The 21,058-nt window shown below is 38.9% G+C and overlaps 1 protein-coding gene across 2 annotated transcripts in view; it reads left to right on the top strand.

The window, feature by feature from the left end:
* The window catches only part of SOS1 (SOS Ras/Rac guanine nucleotide exchange factor 1), an 82,869-nt gene that overhangs the window by 34,342 nt on the left and 27,469 nt on the right, over positions 1-21,058 (top strand). For both annotated transcript variants that reach the window (XM_075536105.1, XM_075536104.1), the window contains exons 6-10: positions 1,388-1,531; positions 3,464-3,574; positions 3,661-3,759; positions 12,588-12,715; positions 13,502-14,157. In XM_075536105.1, coding sequence (XP_075392220.1) covers positions 1,388-1,531; positions 3,464-3,574; positions 3,661-3,759; positions 12,588-12,715; positions 13,502-14,157 — 1,138 coding nt within the window. The remainder of the gene's footprint in view (positions 1-1,387; positions 1,532-3,463; positions 3,575-3,660; positions 3,760-12,587; positions 12,716-13,501; positions 14,158-21,058) is intronic.

The following is a 21,058-nucleotide window of genomic DNA, read 5'->3' as shown; positions in this document are numbered from 1 at the left end:
ACTCTACCCACATAATTGGGAGTGACTGATCAAGAAACAGTGTTCATAGAGAGGCTGGGACCGATGGTCACGGTCAGGCAATGAGGGACTATTACAAGCTGGAAGGGCATATTGTGATGGCTGCAAAGCTTTGTGAATGTCCCGCAAATGCTTGAGATGTTCCCCTTAAACACATGAATGTCATGGAAAGTTACATTTCAGTGGTGTTTAAAAATAGTAGTAAAGGATAAGGATTTCTTGGCTAGAACACAAAAATCAAGAGTCATGAAATAAGTTGGATTTTATTAAAACATCAGGATAAGACAAAAAGGACAAGTCACAGATGGAAGAACATATTGAAATGCATGTATCTAACGCAAGATTTACATTCAAAATCTATAAAGAATGTCTACAATGCAGAAATAAGAAAGCAATCTGAATATTTGAATGAGCAAATAATTTTTGAAAACTTTATAAAGTAAGATATACAAATAGTGTAAGACATTTTACACTTTATAAGATATACAAATGGCCAAATGTGTAGACATTGTCTCAAAAATTAATGGAGCGAGCCTGTGTTCAAATTTGAACTCTGGAATTGGTATTTGAATTTTTGGAAACTTTTAACCATTCCCACCATCAGGGCTGAAATGTGAGGAATTTTACTTTTTAATATTACATGGGGAAATGCATTCAAAACGGGATGATCTGTAAAACTTAAACAATATCTCCGTTACCTTGCACGGGATCCATTACAATTCAGAACAGACCACAGATTTTTAAGGTTATTTTACAAAATTGGTACGGTTTTAATTTCACATAGTAATTAACTTTAGAGAAACTCTAATTCATGGTGTTTTAGTGTCATACAAACAAAATCCACTAACTAATTGGATGAAATGTCCAGAGTGGACAAATCTATAGAGACAGAAAGTACATTTTTAAACTAAATAACTGTGCAAAGTTAGATTTGCTTCACATAATTCAACTAAAACACTGTGTTCTAGCAGATTGAGTGCAGATATAGGCATAAAACCCCTTTTATACTCAACCAAGCCAGATATTAGATATTTACAAAAATATAAAACAGCGCCATTCTTCTCACTAAATATTTTGTTTTAGAAGAATACTGATACTTTCCCCCCAAATATGCCATGCTACATCTAGTGGGTTTATAGGAGTGTGACGCAGTCCTGAAACAGCAACTTTCAGAGAACCACTGAGCTAGAGAAATACATCTATAAATTATATATCACTGCAAAAATAATTTTTGAAATTGTTTATAATTTTAAGTACTTAAAATTTCTCACTGTATTTGCTGTGTTAAGTCTTGTGATTCTAAACTGCCTTATTGGCTCAAATTTCTATTTCATTACTTTACACATGAATATGTTTGTCCCTCCCACAGGATGTAGAAAATATATTTAGTCGCATAGTAGATATACATGAACTTAGTGTAAAGTTACTGGGCCATATAGAAGATACTGTGGAAATGACGGATGAATGCAGTCCCCATCCATTAGTTGGAAGCTGCTTTGAAGACTTAGCAGAGGTAAGTGCTTCATTTACATATGCAGCAAAATAGGCCTCTTTTGTGATTAGCATTAAAATTTTTGTTTCCAGCACAAGGCGTTGATATTAACAACCTTAAATGCAAAAAAGTTCCAGATTGATTATAAATCTGAAAATGAAAAAGCAGAACTTTGTGATCAGGGATGAAAATACAAGGGGCTTTACAATTTTTGTGGGAAACTTCCATTGTTATTTTTCAATTTCCAAATTCATTTTGCCGTTAACTTTTTGAATCCCCTGCTCATATAGAACATACTGAAGATTTTGAGGTGGGGAACGGATTCATCGAGGAAACACAGCAAGCGCCAGCAAGTACTGCTCAAGACAAGATACCAGAAAGTTAAAAGCACTAAAATGAGTGTTGGACCCCTACGCCAGACACAAAATTTAATTCAAAACGAATCAAAGACCTAATATTGTTAAACTCTTAGAAGAGCAGGCTTACGAAAAAGAGGCCAGGGGATCCGTTCTATCTTTCAGTTCTTTAAAAAAATTATCCGAAATAAGAAATATAAAATGTTCCCGCCTTTTTGAGCTAGATGGTAGATTTAGTTAGCTTGGTCTATTCTCTGTACTTTCCGTATGTTTAAAACACTTTCCGGTTTTGATTACTAGCGCAATTTTGCGTGTTGACGATTTAACATTTTCTTTAAGTCTTACAAGTGTACGCTGCATTCTAACCACTGGCCAAATCATGAAGCCATCTGTTAGCACGCACACATATCGAGAGAAGAGCTAGCCACCCCACAGTGTCCTTCGGAATGAACCCATGTGTGCAGAGCTTTGGAATACCCAGTTGTCAGCTTTTGTCTCTTGAGATTCTTTTTTTTTTAATTTTAATGCTAGCTAGCATTTATTTAGCGTAAGACACCAAACACCTTACATATATATGATAGCTCCTCTAATTCTCTAACCAATTCCATGAGGTGGCTATTAATCAGATTTTCCAATAAGGAAGCTGACTTAGAATTTTATTGTTCATGTTGTATTTCACAAAGACCAGAACTTGGATCTTCTGAGTTCTGATCCAGTGTGGTCAGTATTCTGCCTTAAAGGCAATCTGAAAAAATAACATTAAGGGTAGTTGTTGTTTTGTTTCACACCACCGTTACCACATTCGTCCACTAGATGTCCTCGTCTCCCACTTTCTAGAATTGTTCTTTCTGAAAGTGACCTCTTGCCAGAATCTATAGCACTATTTTCATAATAGCTTTATACCAGAGGTGAGAGGACGTTTGAGGCTCTAGCCCTTCTTAAAATTAAGGCAACTGTTTCTCTTCTTTTTCCTTGGGGATCATCAAAACCAATATATTCTACCCCTTTAGTTCCATCCCGTTAGTCTTGTTTAGTGTACTGATTGATGATGTACTTTGTGAATGTGTGTGGTTTGAGAAACATTGTCATGTTCTGTGAAACTGAGCAATGGGTTTAGGTGATATAAACTGTTTGACAGAATTTCAAAGTGAAAATCCACCACCAAGAATTAGCCATGGGGGAAAAAAAGAAGTCCTGTACCGATTGGAAACATTTGTTTACATCTTACCAGGTTGTGGATATCGAGCCTTTGTAAACACAGAGTAGTTTTTTTGTTTTCCAGAACCCAAAATCTGCATGTTTTTATGACCACGCTTTTGATCATTCTTTATACTGTGACACTTTGATGGGAACGGTTTTGTAATGTACATAGGCCCCCACTGGGCATCGGGAAAAAGTTCTGTACTCTCATTCTTGAGAATAGTAGAGCTACTAAAAAAATTCTAATTAATAGTCATAATTTTAGAGGCTTTCAAAAATATAATTCTGCAGGTGTAGGCGTGCCCATAGTTTAATCTTGGTATTTATGGTAGGAAACGATGTATCTTCTCACCTGGGAAGACGATTCGTTATGTTTGTGATGCTCTTGTTTTCGAAGGAACTGGCATTTGATCCGTATGAATCCTATGCTCGAGATATCTTACGACCTGGTTTCCATGATCATTTCCTCAGTCAGTTATCGAAGCCTGGAGCGGCCCTCTATTTGCAGGTGCAGTGATTTTTTTTTTTAATCAAGATACACACTCCCTGAAAAGTCAACTTTAAAAATAAAATTTAAACCACTTTGTCTTGTAGTCAATTGGCGAAGGTTTCAAAGAAGCTGTCCAGTATGTTCTGCCCAGGCTACTTCTGGCCCCAGTCTACCACTGTCTGCATTACTTTGAACTCTTGAAGGTAAGATGACTTCCTGCCACTTGTAAGATACTCAAGTGTGGTGAGCGTTTTTTTTTTTTTATCAGTCCTTTGTAAATTGTCAGGTGAGTACCTGTACACCTCAAGGTGTGTCCAGTTTTCTTCTGTCACTTAAGAAATGAATGTAAAGCTTCAAAGGAGTGGCATATTTTCTCATTTTAATAAAAGCAATTCTCTTGTACCCTGCTTAGTTACACAGCTGATTCTTTGGAAGTGTCCGTGGTTTTATGTAGCCAAGTCTTTGCTTTGGGACCTTAGCAGATGAAGGGACTCAGATAAGGGCGCTGGGGTAGAGAGAAGTACCTCAGTAAGGGAAGTTAACGTACCTAAATTCCTAAGTTTATGTTTACAACGATTTCCACAAAACTACTTATCATTAGTTAAACATGACAAGTCATGTATAATCCCAGTAAGATGTCTTATCTGCTCACAGTTCCAAGCTCCAATTTATGGAAAGCATTATGGTTTTGCTCTTAGTATACACAGAAGGTAATTACAGAAAGGGAGGCATTTACTCTGTATAAAAATCAATAGTGTAGCACAAAGTGATTTGTTCTAACATCTAGTTAAATCTACTTTGGATTATGGATAATGTATTCCTGCTAGGAAACAATTTATCACAATTTTTAAATGATAACTGAGATAATAGTTTCTATTTACCTTTAATGAACTAGCCTCAGAGGGGAAAAAATGAGATGTGCATTAATACAGCTAGTAACTTTTTAGTTTTTAGTTAAGTATATTCTTAAAGAAAAATTCTGTTTCATGTTATGATTTTGTTAGGGAGTGAAGCTAATCTAAATGTCCAGAGGTTTGAGTGCTAACTTTAATTTGCTGAAAGACTTGTTTTGATTTTATAGTTTCAATAGCATTAAAGTCTTATATTACTAAATGCTCAACTTTTTACTTTCTGAATTTATTAAAGTCAAGGCATCTGCTTACTATTCTAAAACCAATGTCACTCAGGGAGCAAAGACAAGGTTAACTGCTTTGAAAGGGGTCACATTAGAACATCTTAGGTAGAGTCTTACTGGCAGTGGCCCTAGAGAGGGGTTTCCAAGCTTCCTCTGTCTCCTGCAGAGCCTCCATTGGCTTTGAACCACTGACAGATTAGCAGTTGCTGAGCTGGCAGTCCATGCCCCTCCCTCTCTGCAGGACTTCTCATGTGATCCCTTTCAGAGCAATTGGCAGCAGTAGCTGGGCATGTGGTGACCAGTATTTTAATGGGTAGCAAATCAGAACAATGTTCAGTTCAACAAATATATTAACCTTTTCTTTGGTCCCTAGATACATGATTATATCTCCTCAAGGTATGTGTAAATAAGCATTAGGAAAAATAATCCAGAGTGACTTAACACTAATTAATTCTTTAGAGAATTGCTTATTCTTTTGTTAGGATACCAGGTCCAAGTTAACCTAAGGTTTCCCCTGATTTTAATCATGAAATTCATAATTATATTATTTTGAGTACATCAGTTATGGGTATTCTATGAGACTCTCTTGTAAAAATTATATTTGTTTTTGTTTTCTGGTTCATCACTATATATAAGCTTTCGGCAACCATTTTTTGGGTATGTGTCAATTAAATTAGCACATTATCCGGATGATAGATTTTAAAACTTAATTTCGTCCAATAAAAACCAACAACTACAGTATTTTTTCAATAGATGAATTTTAAACAGGTAAAAACTCATTGGAATATAAAATTCCTGGCTGATTCATCTGAATAAGGATATACATATATAATTGGGGTTGAGACGAATATGTTTGCTTTCATTTAAATTAAAAGTATTAGAGAGTATTACATATACAAAATCTCTATACCTTAGACTTTATTGTTACTAGAAAGTACACGATTAGCAAAATAATTGAGAGAAAATGTGTCCAAACTTAATTTTAATACATCTTAATACATTTTATTTTAATACATCAAAATATGTATCTCTAGGTAAGATTAAATTAAGAGCCAGTGACATAATAAGTATCACGTTGGTTCTAATTTATAATAACATTTTAGTTATTATCTTGGGTATCAGTTTTATGTTAGCAAATAAGCATGATTTTAATCCCCTTTTCTTGTGGTTGAATTCTTTGCCACATGTTAAAATTTAGCATTAATTTTCCAATCATGCTAGGTTTTTATATACTAGATCTGCTTAGTTGTTTTTTTTTCTGGGTTTTTAAAGTGAGGGGTTTTTATCTTCCAAAGTTTTCCTCCCACCAACACCCAATTGCAACACTATTATCAAACAAATCGGAAAAAGGCGAATGTGAATTTTGCGGCATCATTTACAAGAGTTCTTCAAAAAGTTTGTAGAAAAAATGTAATTAAAAGGCTAATAAATAGCATTTCCGCACAAACTTTTTGAAGTCCCTTGTGTTTTAAATGCAACGTGAACTGGTTACCAGGCTGGCTGCTAACCAAAAGGAAAGGCTGATGGACAGAACCCAGTGGAGCATCCAGGGAAGGAAGGCCTCAGCATCTACTCCCTTACAAACTAAGCTGGTCGCCCTCCGGTCAATTCCGAGGCCTAGCCGCCCTATAGGACACACTACGACTGGCACTAACATTACAGAGAACTCGGGAGCCATCTGGATTCTGTTGCACCGTAAGGATTGTTATCTGTTGATTCCAGTAGTCAGGCAGCTTTCCAGACTCAAACTGTGAACTGTGTCTTCTTCGGAGTTGTCCAGAAGCGGATGCCCCTGTTCTTTTTTTTTTTTTTTAGGATTTCAATCTGTTGCCTTTTCCGCCTGGTTCCCTGGGAGCTTTCCTTGGGAGTGATTTTGCCTTCGGCCTAGGATTGAGCTGATACTCCATTCAGATTGGGAGCACCCTCTCTAAACTCTTCCCTTGCACCTAGAGAGCTTCCCTTGCATTCCCAAATGCTCTGCTGGACTTCCTTCTGCACCTCAGACCAGCAAGCCCTCCACTTGGGAAACGAACTCAGTGTGAAACACTGCAAGCAAAGTGCAGAGGGCAGGAGGGCACGAGGCAGGATAGAAAGAGGGGTGGGAAGAGGAGACGCAGGCAGGATGAAGGACTTGAGTCATGGAGCTTGCAATCAATAGCACAAAACCAACTCTGTATGGCCAGTTGACAGGAAAACGGGTTTGCTCAGGAAACTTTATTCTAACCACAATAAATGGGGGGGGGGTGTTATGTTAGGGGGGTTGAGTAGCAGAACCTCAGCGCTCACGGATACACACAGGGTCCTTCTAGAGCAGTCTCCCTTGGCTTGCATGTTTTTTAACCAGACTCTTGGCTGCCGCCAGCGGGCAGAGTGTCCGAGCTAGCAGAATTTGGGGAAAGTTTACTCTGATTTGGGGTCTGAAACCCTTCTGCAGTTCGCAGGCCTCCAGATTTGCTCAGACTTTTCCTCAGGAACCGTGGTCTGCAGGTTCCTGGGGCTGCAGGTTTCCCTTTTAATCCCCTCCAAGTAGGCACTGAGGTTGGAGAAACCCTCAGGTTGGAAAGCCCCCAGCTCACAGCTTCTCACTTCCTGGGTTGATTGTTTGGAATGATTGTCTCACTGCCTCAGGCCTGCTTTCCCAGGTTTTCCCAGGACTTCCAATAGTTGTCTTGTCCAGAGTGCACCCCCGTTATTCAGTAAAAGGGTTCTCAAGACCTCTTCGGTCTACATACACTGTTGTATTTGTTTCATTTTTCTTGAGGATTTGTGATGTCTTCTAACAGGAAGTGAAATGCAGGGCTACAACTTGAGTACTTGGGAAAGCAGTTGGTATTCCGAAAATATATTTTGATCAATTCAAAGCTAGGAAGAGGTGGACTCATTGAGCTTTTCCTTGGATTATTGGGCACATTTTAAATGGGTTGAGTTTACTTTGCAGAAGTTGCTCTTACTCTTAAATCATCTCCTGCCCCCCCATCCCTTCTACGCCCCCCTTGCTTGGTTGACATGCTGGCGCTTGAAACAGTCCCAAACAATACAGTATATTAGTCAAATTAGAGGGAGTTCTAAAAACATTTTTACTGTACTAAGTCTTCTTTCATTCTGAAAAAAACTAATAACAAAATGGTATTATGAAACATCGTTTTCACTTTTTTCATATATTCAATAATGAGTTCTTTCTCATATAGATATTGTAGTATCTTTCTTTTGACAAAGAAATTCATTTCACATTCTTCACTCCTTTGAAGAGTTAATAGTCACTAAACTTGGCCTGAAAGTGAGAACAGCAATTCCAAAGTGAGCTACAAAGAGCTTGCTCAGGGGCAGTGATCTCAAAAATGTGTGACTTCCATCTCAGAGCTCTGGGGACTTGGGGTTATTTCCTAATGGTGAATTGTAACTCATGTTATAATGTGTATCTCAAGATTCTACTTTATTGGGTTTTTAATAATTGATCATCTTTTAAAAGATTTTGTCTATACATTACAATTAGGAAAAATCTGCTACTTATGCTGTGGGATGCGCCATCTTGGTAAGCGGTCGGCTGCTTGCTTGAGGCGAATAGCGTTTACACGGCCAGAGTTACCATTACTGTTAGTACGTCATGTGCTGGTTGAACAATCTGTGCATGATGAAAGTTTGTGCATGGGTGAGATCACTTCAGCTCAATACCTTTTGAGGAAGAGATGATACTGAGGTTTTTTCCTGACTTATTCACAAATGGTATGAGTCATGGGAAGGAGAGTTGGTGGCGGAGTCATGTAAGCACTGGTCTTTCCGTGTCAGGATCTGTGATCAGTGTCAGAAACAGACGTGGCTATTTGCTCCTGGAATGATTTGCAGCCTCAGCAACCCTAGACGGCGTCACTTTGGGTTGGGAATCAACCCGGGGGCAGTGGGGAGGTGTTGAGTAACTGGCAGGGCCACTGGGTGGCCCTAGACCACTAACAAAAAGGCCAACAGTTCGAACCCATCCTGTGCTCATTGGCAGGAAGGTCTGGCAGATGTTTCCATTAAGAGTCTGTATTCACTGCCATCAAGTTCATGTTGACTCAGCGACCCCCATGGGTTTCTGAGACTGGAGCTGTTCACAGGAGTGGAAAGCCCAGTCTTTCTCCTGTGGAGCTGCTGTGGTTCCTGACCTTTCAAGGGTGCTGCTGCCATGAAAACACACACACGCACACACACACGCACGTGCCGCACACACAGCCGTCAAGTCAGTGCTGATTCATAGTGCCCCTGTCAGACCCTCTAAGAGCAGAAGCACCCTGTGGAGCAGCTTGTGGTTCCAAACTGGTGACCGTGTGCTTAGCAGCCCAATCGCTATGTCGCCAGCCTCCTGCTGCCATGAAAGAATATTTGAATGTCTTATTTTTCTTCTCCTCCTTTTCAGTGGATGGAGTGATTACATAACAGAATTGGGAGTTGGTTAATTAGCTCTGGAGTAATTTGGACAGTATCTCATACATTTATTGAGAGGGCCAGCAAGTCTGTTCCGCAAGCTGGCCCTTCTCCATCTGCTCTAGTGTCTCGGAGCGGAGCGGACAAGTCAGCACTCCGAAACCAACGTGATCCTCACCGTTGCTTTTTGGCTCACATTTTACGATAAATTCTTTGCACGTACATATTTCAGACACACATCTTTATTTCTATGCATTGTATACCTCGCCATCCTTTACATTGTCATTTACCTGTTTGAATGAAAAAGTGAATATTCATTAAGTGAATATTTTTTAAACACTTGTTTTGCAAAGTCACGTTTGTTTGCTGGGTTACATATGAAAAGGCCATGGAACCAGAGCTCTCGTCCTGTGTGCCTCCACCATAAACTAGTATTCGCTTTCTATAATCACATGTTGGAGAAACTGGAGTCCTGGAAATAAAAGCATACACACTCAACTTCTATTAAACAAAGAGAAGCCATTATGTTTCTGAATGAATTAAACTCATGTCGAACACATTAGGTACAACACGACTTCACCCTGGAACATGATTTGTGAATATGCTTTCACAGCCTCTTAAATTTCGTGGCCTTCTCCCCCAAAAAATTTCGAGTCCCATCTCCCCCAGAGTTTCCACCGGACACACCATGCACCATATTGAGCCCTGTCCATTCTCTATGGGCGCCAAAAAAAAAAAATCTAGTCACTGGTAAAGTGGCTTCATTCTTGAGAAAAGATCCATTTTATCATTTCTGTAAGTACTTGAGTTTTCATTGTGCTCAGAAGCTAACCACCCAGGTCAGTTTAAGTACAACCACAAACATCTGACAACAGAATCTCAGGATTTGGTCATTTTAATAGGATTTAGATGGGCCGCATTTGGAAACTTAAACTGGGTTGCAGTTGCACTGTGCCGTCCAGCAGGCACCCTGAAGAGCCAGGTATTGAATGTCACTTTGGTAACAAGAGGATGCTCCTTTGTGCAGTCTCATTTGCATAGTAATTGCCTCTGCTTTGTTTCTGTAGCAACAGAAAGCCACCCTTTCCGTGTAGTAGTTAGCTTGAATCATTCCACACCAGGGCTCAGTTTAAATCAGCTCTCTTAGGTAAGAGAACCTTAGAGGAGAAAGGATTTTCATACATAAACGCTTTTAGGAAAGGTCATTTATTACACTGGGGTTTCCTTCAGATGTTTGCTTACTGCTATGAAAGTTAAAATGGCATTTTAAAATTAATCAGGAAAGATTTATGGATTTTGAAATAATACTTTGGGTTCGTGGTTTTAAAGTATATTAATGTTTTTGAGATCCCAGCATATTTCTGTATTTGCAATGCTACAGTTAAAATTATTCCGAAAATTGAAACCATTTTAGAATAGAAAATCAAATGCATGTCTAAATGGATTTGTTTTTCGTAGTGTGGTTTATATGTGTTAGACTGTGTGTGCTTCTGATGTCTCTAGGTATGTTTGCTTGAATATGTTTTAAATGTATCAAAGGGCAAAACAGTACAGGCTCAAACAGACTCGACTGTCTATGGACGATTGAGTGACTAATTTCTGAAATAGCGAAACAGCGCTTTTCAGTGGTGCTTGTGCTGTGTCATTAGGGTCTCCCCTTTACTTTCCACAGTGTTGGGTTATCTGCTGCCCTGAAGCTTAGCTCTGATACGGTAGCTGGAAACGCTTCATGTCTCCAGAAATCCTGCCCTAAGAGAAGTAAAGGGTTGGTAGGTACTTTGAGAAGTCCAGTCTCTAGCCTATTGGTAATATCAGTCAAATAAACATACTAGTACCTTTCTTTATGATCACCTGGCCCTAGCTAGCTTTCGCCTAGCTTGTCACAGAGAAAAACAATATCTATATTATGAATAAAAGGTATTTGATTTTTTGGGTTTTATATAATGTACTTATTGGTTTTAAGATCTCATTCTTTGGAAACAATCTCCCTATTTTTTTAATGTAACAAATTGATGCTCAATATCCTTCTAAAAGTATGCATATTTTGTGCCCCTACTAGACAGTGTGGTGAGAAGGTGTATTAATAGAACAGTGTATATATTCATAATAGTGAGTGTATGAATTTGGATAAAAGCTTTGTACTAAACAGAATTCACAACATGGCATTTATTCTACAATATCTGAAAATAATTAACATTCATGAGTATTAAAATAAAATATTTTATAGAAATAGTCTGGGGTATTGGGTAAGACATTTGTTTCCTATAGCTCATCTATACATACTGGTGTATGGGGGACTAATTGTTACCGGAAGTAGGAAAAACGTGTGGTGATGATCTTTAAGCCTATTCTCTCAAGAATATAAAATCCTTAAAGTACTGAAGCAGTAAAGAATAGTAAAGCATATTGGAAAACAAACTTCTCCATTAATTACTTTGAATATTTTGTGGTTTTATATTTCAGGTCTTTTCTGTTAAGTAGCATGTATGTGTTCTTACCTAGTTTCATGAAAAATGTTACTTTGTAGCTTTTCCTCTCAGATAGCATGAAAGAGGTTTGACAAGTTACTGAATTGTTATTTATAATCATTCATATCATATATGGGTTGCTTGCTTACGTTACAGCAATCTGACTGTGTTGATAATTAGTAATTCTTGATATAGTCCTTGTTAAGAAGAGACTTTGTGTAAATATACTTCAGAGTAGTATAGTTGCCACTAACAGAAAATGTGCTCGAGGTTTTTAAGTGTGCAAATTCTTAGCTTTTGTCAGGGTTCTTCATAATGCCAATGGTGCCAATTTTGTAGCACTGCAAAGAAAACAAAACTATGTGGTGCATGACCATTTACAGAGTGCTTTGATTCTTAGCTCCACTAGATAAGCCTCGGCTGACAGGTAGGAAAAGTTAGGTTCAAAGGTCAAGTGACTTGCTGCTGAGTCACAAAGCAGTTGTCAACATCTGGTCCTGGATGTTTGTGCCTTCCAGTTCCCTCCCCCGCTGTATCGCATCCTTTCTTCCTGCCATCTTCCTGGTCCCCCTGTCTTAAAATAACGTCGAGATCAAGTCCATTCTCTTAAAAAAAAAAAAATTCTACGCTGAGTTGAGAAGTCTAATGCCGTGCCAATCCCCTAATAGTTCAAAAAGACATCATGCCCCTCATTGCTTCTCAGTAGCATGCAGTTGAAGAAACTGTACATTCCTGCCTGTGACAGGGTGTGTGTACAAAGTGTACCCCATCTCTTAACACAATTGATGCCCTTGAGTGTTTTTTCTGTTTCCTGTGGGAAAGCAAAGTGGCGTGTTCATATCCACAGTAATGCACAAAAAGAGCAAGGAAGCTCTTACAGAGAAGGCTTTAGGGACCCTTCAGACACTGCTACTGTAGTGGAAGGCACTGCGTCCGTGTGACTTTATCCTTCCAGAAAGCAGGGTTGTTGTTATTTTTTTGTCAACATCAGTTCTGCTGGCTGAGACCTGTCCTTTTGGCTTTGCAGCAGTTGGAAGAAAAGAGTGAAGATCAAGAAGACAAGGAGTGCTTGAAACAAGCAATAACAGCTTTGCTTAATGTTCAAAGTGGCATGGAGAAAATCTGTTCTAAAAGCCTTGCAAAGCGGAGACTGAGGTGACTTATTTCCACTTTATTTTCACTGGCCCTGCTTTCACCCTGCATGCTGTGGTATAAATTCAGGTTTCCCCGCACCCTCTTCAAGTAAACAATGAAGAAAATAGTTTTAGTGACAAGCTTGGTCTTTCAGAGGAAGTGACATCAAAGCCAAGCGAGTGTGTTATTGTTTGAAAGACCTTTCGTATTTGTGCATTTTCCCAGCGTGCTCCCAGACAGGACCTCCTGACACTCAACTGGTAAGTTAAAGGAGAGGGAGAGCCACATGGACCGGGTAGATGGAGGTCGGCGTCATTGTTCTGTCCGGGTAATTAGCAGTGACCTTTATTTTCGGAATGGTAGAACTCCGGGCATTAATTCAGATCATCCTGCCTCCAGTTTCCTAACTGTGCTGTGTGCTGCTGTTTCCTCAGTGCCGGATCTTAGACCAGTTAAGCACTTTCTAAATAATATTATTCAGTCTAAAAGTACTTCTTCCCTCCCTGTGGGTACTTTTACTATTGGCCATTCTAAGTATTCAGTAACCACAGTAGAAATAATCCTTCTGTGTCTGGATTTATAGGGTAGAATTTTTCAGTTGTTTTTAGAGCACTAAAAAAAATGTCTCCACTGTTGTTTTAATTTCCCAAAATGTGTGTGATTGTGTAACACGAGCCTATTTGGGCAATGAGCGAACGAACACCTTATCACTTGCAACCTCTACAGATGTTCTTCTCGTTTACCCTTATTTCTCTGACCTCCAGATTCTGTGCCCACGTGTGCTAATGATGTTTTCCTTTATCCCAGTGAATCTGCATGTCGATTTTACAGCCAACAAATGAAGGGGAAACAACTAGCAATCAGGAAAATGAACGAGATCCAGAAGAATATTGACGGCTGGGAGGGAAAAGACATCGGACAGTGTTGCAATGAGTTTATAATGGAAGGAACTCTTACGCGTGTCGGAGCCAAACATGAGAGACACATATTTCTCTTTGATGGCCTGATGATTTGCTGTAAATCAAATCACGGGCAGCCAAGACTTCCTGGTGCTAGCAATGCAGAATATCGTCTTAAAGAGAAGTTTTTTATGAGAAAGGTACAAATTAATGACAAAGATGACACCAATGACTACAAGCATGCATTTGAAATCATTTTAAAGGATGAAAACAGTGTTATATTTTCTGCCAAGTCCGCTGAGGAGAAAAACAATTGGATGGCCGCGCTGATCTCTCTACAGTACCGGAGCACACTGGAGAGAATGCTCGATGTGACGGTGCTGCAGGAGGAGAAGGAGGAGCAGATGAGGCTGCCGAGTGCTGACGTGTATAGATTTGCTGAGCCCGACTCCGAAGAGAACATAATATTTGAAGAAAACATACAGCCCAAGGCTGGGATTCCAATTATCAAAGCAGGGACTGTGGTGAAACTGATAGAGAGGCTTACATACCACATGTATGCAGGTAAGAAACCGGACGTTCCCTGTCACTTTAACTTGCCCTCTTCAAACTGATTTTCTTTGCATTATAGGTCATGAGCTGGAAATAGCAAACACACTATAACAGCAAGAGGCTTCTGGATTATCATACTTGTAAAGTTTATTTTCTTTCAACCAAAAATACCGCGTTCTGAGTTTCACTGAAATGTTCTGTTTTTCTACCAGACCTACGTAGGTACATTATTTTTAAACTCAAAACCAGAGTTGTAGGTGAGAAAATGAGGTAGGATGGCCAAATGTGTCCAGCTTGAAAGTACTAGCAATAAGACTAGAGAAGCAGCAGAAACTAGTCTACAAAGTATTTTATCCCTTTAATCTCTCTTTTTCATTGATTATAAATTAAGCAAGCAATTTTAATATGGATTCATCATCAAAAGTATGCTGGTAGGACAAACACAATACTGCCTTTTCTTAGTTCCACTCCTCACACATCTTAATCCAGTCATCTAGAAGCTTAAGTTTGTACCTTTTTCCCTTTTACCAAGTGATGTTAGATGAGAAAGCAATTTTACCTCAATACAGCAGTTTTTTGTTGAGAAAGAAAAACAAACACATGTCCAAAAACAACTAGGAAAGTTGCTACAGGTAGAATAAAATACAATGGCTAAGAAAGAAAAAATACAGTACTTAATTTTCTGTAGTAATTAAATATTTTTTTCAAATAAAATAGCATGATAGTCTGACAGATCATAGGTCTTTTTTAACGGGAAAAAATCAACATATTAGCTATACCAGAATATTGTTAGAAAGAATAAATACTGGTTGTGAAAGTCCTTTATAAATATTATGTATACTTATTTGATAAGGATTTAATTACAAAGGCATATACCCAAAAAATCAAACTATATCTACTGCTGACTAGTTAGTTCCTACTGATCTGCAGCCCTGCAAGTCACAGTAGAACTGCCCCAGCATGTTGGCTGTAATCATTACATAACCAGCTTCATCTTTCCCCTACGGAGTGGCTGATGGCATCCACCTCCTGACTGTTCTACTAGTTACTGAGTGCTCAACCACTGTGCCACCAGGGTTCCTTACAAGGGCAATTAAGTGATATGAAATGCAAAGTAACCTCAATAAATGCCATTCTTAAGTAGCTGGATGTGAAAATTAACCTCCATCTCATACTTCTTCCATGAACATATTCCTGTTTCTAGAAGATGCTTGTCTGGGGGGAAAGTCCCTCCCCATCTCCCACCCCTAATTTGTAAAGTCTTAGCAGTGGATTCCCAGTCTTCTGGAACCTATTCTGGCAGTGGCTAAATTAAGCCTATAAAGATGCCCATTAATTACTGCACCTTGATAAGGATGAGTGGCATTACTTAATGTACAGTCAGCTATCTAACACGGGCTTGCTACTGTTACGGCTACCGCAAAAAAAGTAAAATTAAGGTGAAATCGCATTTCTGTTGTTATGAGTCATCTCAAAGCAGTTGATAAATACAATTCATTTCAATTTCTTCACGTCTTTGGGGGTAATTAAGCCAGTTATCTTTATTATTTATTTCACTCTATTTTAGTCTTTAATTGATAGGCTTTTCTCTGGCCTTTTCTTCTTGTTTCATAGGAGCATACTAGTGCTTTCCACAGGCTGCCTCACAGAGCAGTTTGCATTCTGTAAGCACAGACTGTTTGGCGGTCAAAGGCAGTAGTCTAAACATTAGACAGAGAACCGTGAGCTGGGATTCCAAGTTCACAATGGGTTTGGGTGGTGGATTTTTTTTTTCTTTTTGCCTACTAAGTCCAAAAACAACACAAAAGACAACCAAAGCACAGAGAATATGAGTAGGTTGATATAGGGTTTTATAAGGAAAGGGGAAAAAAGATACTCTGAGTTTAAAAAAATAAAAAGCTATTTTTGATAGCAACAATTTTCAGTAAATAGCATGGTCTTCCTATTTAACTGATCTTCATTAACCCCTCTGTATATGCTTTAGGATCTAGAATTTCCACGGGGTGGTGTTTCATTAGATTAACTTATATCTGCAAATGCGAAGCACTTTTTGCTACTCCTTAAGGCACTTTTAAGAGAAAAAAAGTTCAAATTGTTCTCTTCTCACCACATTATCCTCACTTTTAAGTGTCTCATTAGAGAATCCACAGGACTCTTTATAGTTTAAACAGACTAAAGGTCCATTTTATTCTGAATGTCCTTTCTTTTTGGATCTTAAATTATTTCTAGTAAAATTAGTACTTAGCTTTTTGTGTCTGTTTGCAAGACAGAAGTTCTGTGTTCTGCTTTGTTTTTCCCATCAGCAATAGAAGTGGGTAAACACTGTGGAAGACTCCCTGAGGTTTATCAAAATCTGTAACACTTGAATTAGAAGACATTTCATATTCCAAAAAACTTAATATCATTGTTTCTGTAAAACCCCTCTTGATTATTAACAATGAAGGTTTTCTTTAAACTGCTGTCTTTCCGCAGTCCTGATTTGTTGTGATGACTAATAAGCAGGTTTGGAACTGCAATTAAGTGTTTTTATTTCAAGGCAGCAATGCCTTTTTAATTTACTTTTGGAACGAGGACCCTTTCTAAAGAGATGCCTGCTTTGCTGCAGGCCCTTCTGGCAGGGTCAGCACTGCGCACCAGGGACTGCTGTTGGGGTATTTTTTAGTCACTTTGGTAATTGCTCTTTCCTATCAGTGTTTAGCTTTTGAATAGTATTTTTGCCAAATTTAAAGTGACAAGATAGTTTTACTTTTAAAAAAAGGTTGTTTTTAAAATCTTTCATTTATTTCTTAAGGAATCAGATACCATTGTGTTGGTTTTAAGCTGTGACTGTTTTTTTGTTTGTTTGAGCTGTCTTCCCCCCGCCCTCCCCCCCCCCCACACACACACATCCCATTTTCTTTTGAAATACAAAATGCCCAAACCAAACTCATGGCCATTGAGTGGCATCTGACTCATGAAGACCTCTCTGTAGAGATTTCCGAGGCTTTGCACACCTTCACAAGGATAGCCTCATCTTTCTCCTGCAGATTGGCTGGTGGGCTTGAACCCCAATCTTGCGGTTAGTTGCCCAACTTAACCTAGATCGTGAATACATTACCACTGCCAGGGAAGCCCACAGCAGCTCTCCTTAGTTGTCGCTGACAACACACACACACACACACACGAGTGTGGCTAGCCTGTTTGGGCCACTCTGCAGCTCTGTCACTGAGCTCACAACAGGTGTGCAAGCTAACTCTCAGAAGCTAACTTCATGCCCCGCTAACTTTCCTTTGACGCTTACAAAAGACCCACACTGGTACTTGTTTGGGGGGTCATAGAAAGAAACATTACGAAAATTTTCACGTTTACCAAAAGAGCACAGCTAACGTTTGGGGTCAGTGTTACAGCAAGTCATTCCCAAGGTTAGCGCACTTATTCCCAAGATTCCTTCCAGCTCAGGTGGACTTTGTTATCTTCAGTTCCAAGATAACAGATGAAATGACCACTTAGTTTAAGGCCGATTGGTCTAATCTTCCTGTCCTGCATTTCTTCAACCTCCCCCCAAAAAAGGGGGATTTGGGGTTCAGTTTAGTTGGTTGGTATTTTTATTGGAGAATATACAGTATAAGTTATGGCTCACACCAAAACAAAAGTGAAAATTTACCTTTTGTCTTTATTGGTTATGTAGATTTATAAGACTAAAAGACAATGAATATAACACATGTGAATACCTAATTAAACTAATGATGTAAGACAGTCCTTGTACTTTTTAAACTAGTATAGATTTGTCCGGCATGGTCTTCAAAAGCAGAGGAGAAACTGGCTTCAAAACACTCAAAGTCACACTCACTCCTGTCGAGCCGAGTCCCACTCCTTCCACGTGGCTTCCACCGAGATTGGATCTTTCAAGTGCTTAGACAAAAGGGGGCTGTAGATTTCTAATGCTAGAAAAGATGACCAACCCCCGAAAGTTCATGGGAAATATCCATTAGCTTATATTTGCAGAAAATAGGTTTAACATGTTAAATGCAGAACAAGGACCAGAGAGTAGGTTTCTAATAGAGTATGTTTGCACTGTATGACACCGACTCAGACAAGGTGAACATTGTAAAGTATTAGAATATTACAATTTTCTAATGCATTATGTTGAATAATAAATACAAAAGGAATGACTTATTTGGCTTGAATTATCAGTGATGTAAGTGGAATGCTCATATCTGGACAAACTTAGGTCTATTTTTCAGTTTTTTTTTCTTTTGAAATAGATCATAAATTCTGCCTATAGATAAAATTTCATGTTAACACAAAAACTTTAGTGGAGTCAAATACTGGTCATTGTAAGTGTATTTAGTGACAAATCTAGTCATTAGTCTAGTGTAGGTTGCTCTGTGAAAGAAAACTTTAGTGAAGTTGGGAGGAATTTGGGTGAATTAGAAAGTGAACAGTTGTTTTTAAGAGATTAATTTATACTTTGATTTAATTCCGTATTTATATATCATAATTTGTTAACTATGTCAGATCAGTATTTGTCGCAAATACTGAGGGGGAAATTTTTAAAATTTCAGTCAAAAGGATTGTCCTGAATGTGGCAAGGACATGAAAAGACGTATCTCCTGACTGTAGAGTAAAATGTACAAAGCAATGTACCCAGTGAGAAGCAGCCGGGCCTAGAACTTTCTCTGTTGGTACAGGGCTACAGGACACGCAGTACAAAGTAATTATCAGGATCGAGAATGCAGAAACGTGTCTGGAAGTGCTCTATCTGGCTTGGTAGTCAAATTTAGCAATACAAGATAACCTCGGGGTAGCTATAATAACTCAGAAGGGCATTATAGGGATGATACATGCCTTTCAAGCTGAAGTGTAGAGAAAAGGGTGTTTCCCATGGACGGGGAACGTCTCTTTCATGGACTGTGGCATTGAAAAAAACTCCAGCCACTTATATTTTTCCATAAAACACTCCCTGCCACGTTATGCCCCCAAACCCTCAGAAATGCACACTACCTTTCTTTTGGATTTGTGTCCTATGTATTCTCCGTCTGAGGTGGTTAGCTGTTTGAATCTTTTGAACAATTTTGATCTATAGGGCAGTGCTGTGCTATTTTTAAACTCTCTGATACGTTTTTTTTTAAAATGTTTGTGCGTCAGCATAGCGTCTGTTTCCTTTTTAAGGAATTCAAGAGTGATTGTTTATAAATCCTTGTTGAGGAGCTTATTGTGTCTTGCAGCTTTTTAAACGGCTGTACTAAAGAGAGAGTTATCACATGAGCAGACATCCTGATGAACAGTGCTTCTCTATGGTGGTGGAGGAGGGGCAGTTCTTGTCATCAAAACGATGTAATAAATATTTTTTCAGGAATCTTATTGACTTTGGAAATAAAATGCCAAGTGTCATTCACAATAGGGGCATTAAGAACAAAAGATTGGATTGACCAACTCAAATCTAGTAGACTGTATTCTGAACATTAATGGAGGTACATTCTGAGTTCTAAAGTTCTGAAGAATGATGGAGTAAACTACTAGGCAAACAACAGTTTGAGACCGAGGGAGAAAGAGGCAGCTAGGGAGGCAGCAGAAAATGACCGTTGTAGCCCATGTTTGAAACAACCTGGTGCAGCCATGGCTTGCGGGCAGAGGCGGTGGCTGGACACAGAGGGAAGCAGAGCTGCCCTGGGAATTGTCAGGGGGTGGGCTCCAGAGTCAAGTACAAGACTCACATTGCCTGAGATGATGAGAGAAGAACCGCAGAGAGAGAAAAAATATTTCCCTCGTTCCTCCTGAATCCCAGGATTTAGAAAGAGCATCTTTCTAAAATCTAGAATCATCTCCGCAAGCGCACGATAAGCAGAGAGGTGGATGAGAACATCATTACTGACTGTTTTCATTTTCTTGGTGAATGTTGGATCACGCTACAGTTTTTAACCAAACCTACCCAGGCTTGGGTGTTTTGTTTTTTTAAGGTATTTGCCTCCCATATGTTTCTGGTATATAATTTTCTAATCTGTACAGCCAAAGCAGTACAAAATTAGCTAGTGCCACTGCCTAATAAATGTACGTGCTTCGCCATCTTAAAAAAATGGCACAGCCTGCCTTGTTGATGGGCAGTTTTTAATATCAAGTTATTTGAGTCATTTGCATCATCAATAAGGTAAAGGTCTCCGGGTTTGGGTGACATGGTCTGTGTCACAGCCACTGACGTGGGGAAGTCACTGCAGAAGAAATAAAACAATCAACCCCGCCCACTGCCATCAAGTCGATTCTGACTCCTGGTGTCTACGGGTGGCTTCAAAATGTTTGTGGAAAAATGCAATTAAAAAATAATGGAATTCCCCCACCAACTTCTTAAGTCCCCGGTATCCTCTTGTGTTTAAAATGTCAAATACTAATGTTGTGTCCTCTCTTGATATGTTTTTCATGTGTTAGCAAATTTCAATTGTTTTAGACTAAACATAGAATCTAGGTAAAATTAATACCTAGCCTGGGAATATATGCAGCCTTTAGGATATTTTTGAAAGTACTTAAGCTATTGCCAAATTTTCTCGGTTTATTTTTAGCTTCTACTTTTTTTTTTTTTTTGGCAAAACCATTCTCACTCACTTCCAATGAAACTAAAAACAACATAAGTTTGAGTCACTTTAGGAACCGAGCCCACCAGTGCTGATTGTGGGCGGGTTCTGTCCAGAAGCCCTGCCTCTGGATACAGTATACAGGAAGGCACAGCTGTTGCTTCCTAAAATCTGGAAGAAGGCTTAGCCAGAATTTGAGACTCACAGACTGTTAATTATCAGACTTTGAGATGCTTTGAACCCAAATTAGCAGTCAATGCATACATTCTGAGCTAATCAGGTATATACAGTTCTATAGTGATTATTGAGCTCATGGATTAATTTTCCACATTTTGTTTTTTCAGCTGTGGCAATCTTAGGGGATCTTT

This window comes from Tenrec ecaudatus, chromosome 17 (assembly GCF_050624435.1).
Source record: "Tenrec ecaudatus isolate mTenEca1 chromosome 17, mTenEca1.hap1, whole genome shotgun sequence".
Lineage (NCBI taxonomy): Eukaryota > Metazoa > Chordata > Mammalia > Afrosoricida > Tenrecidae > Tenrec > Tenrec ecaudatus.
The sequence above is the reverse complement of the archived record's forward strand: the minus strand, read 5'-3'. Positions and strand labels throughout refer to the sequence as shown.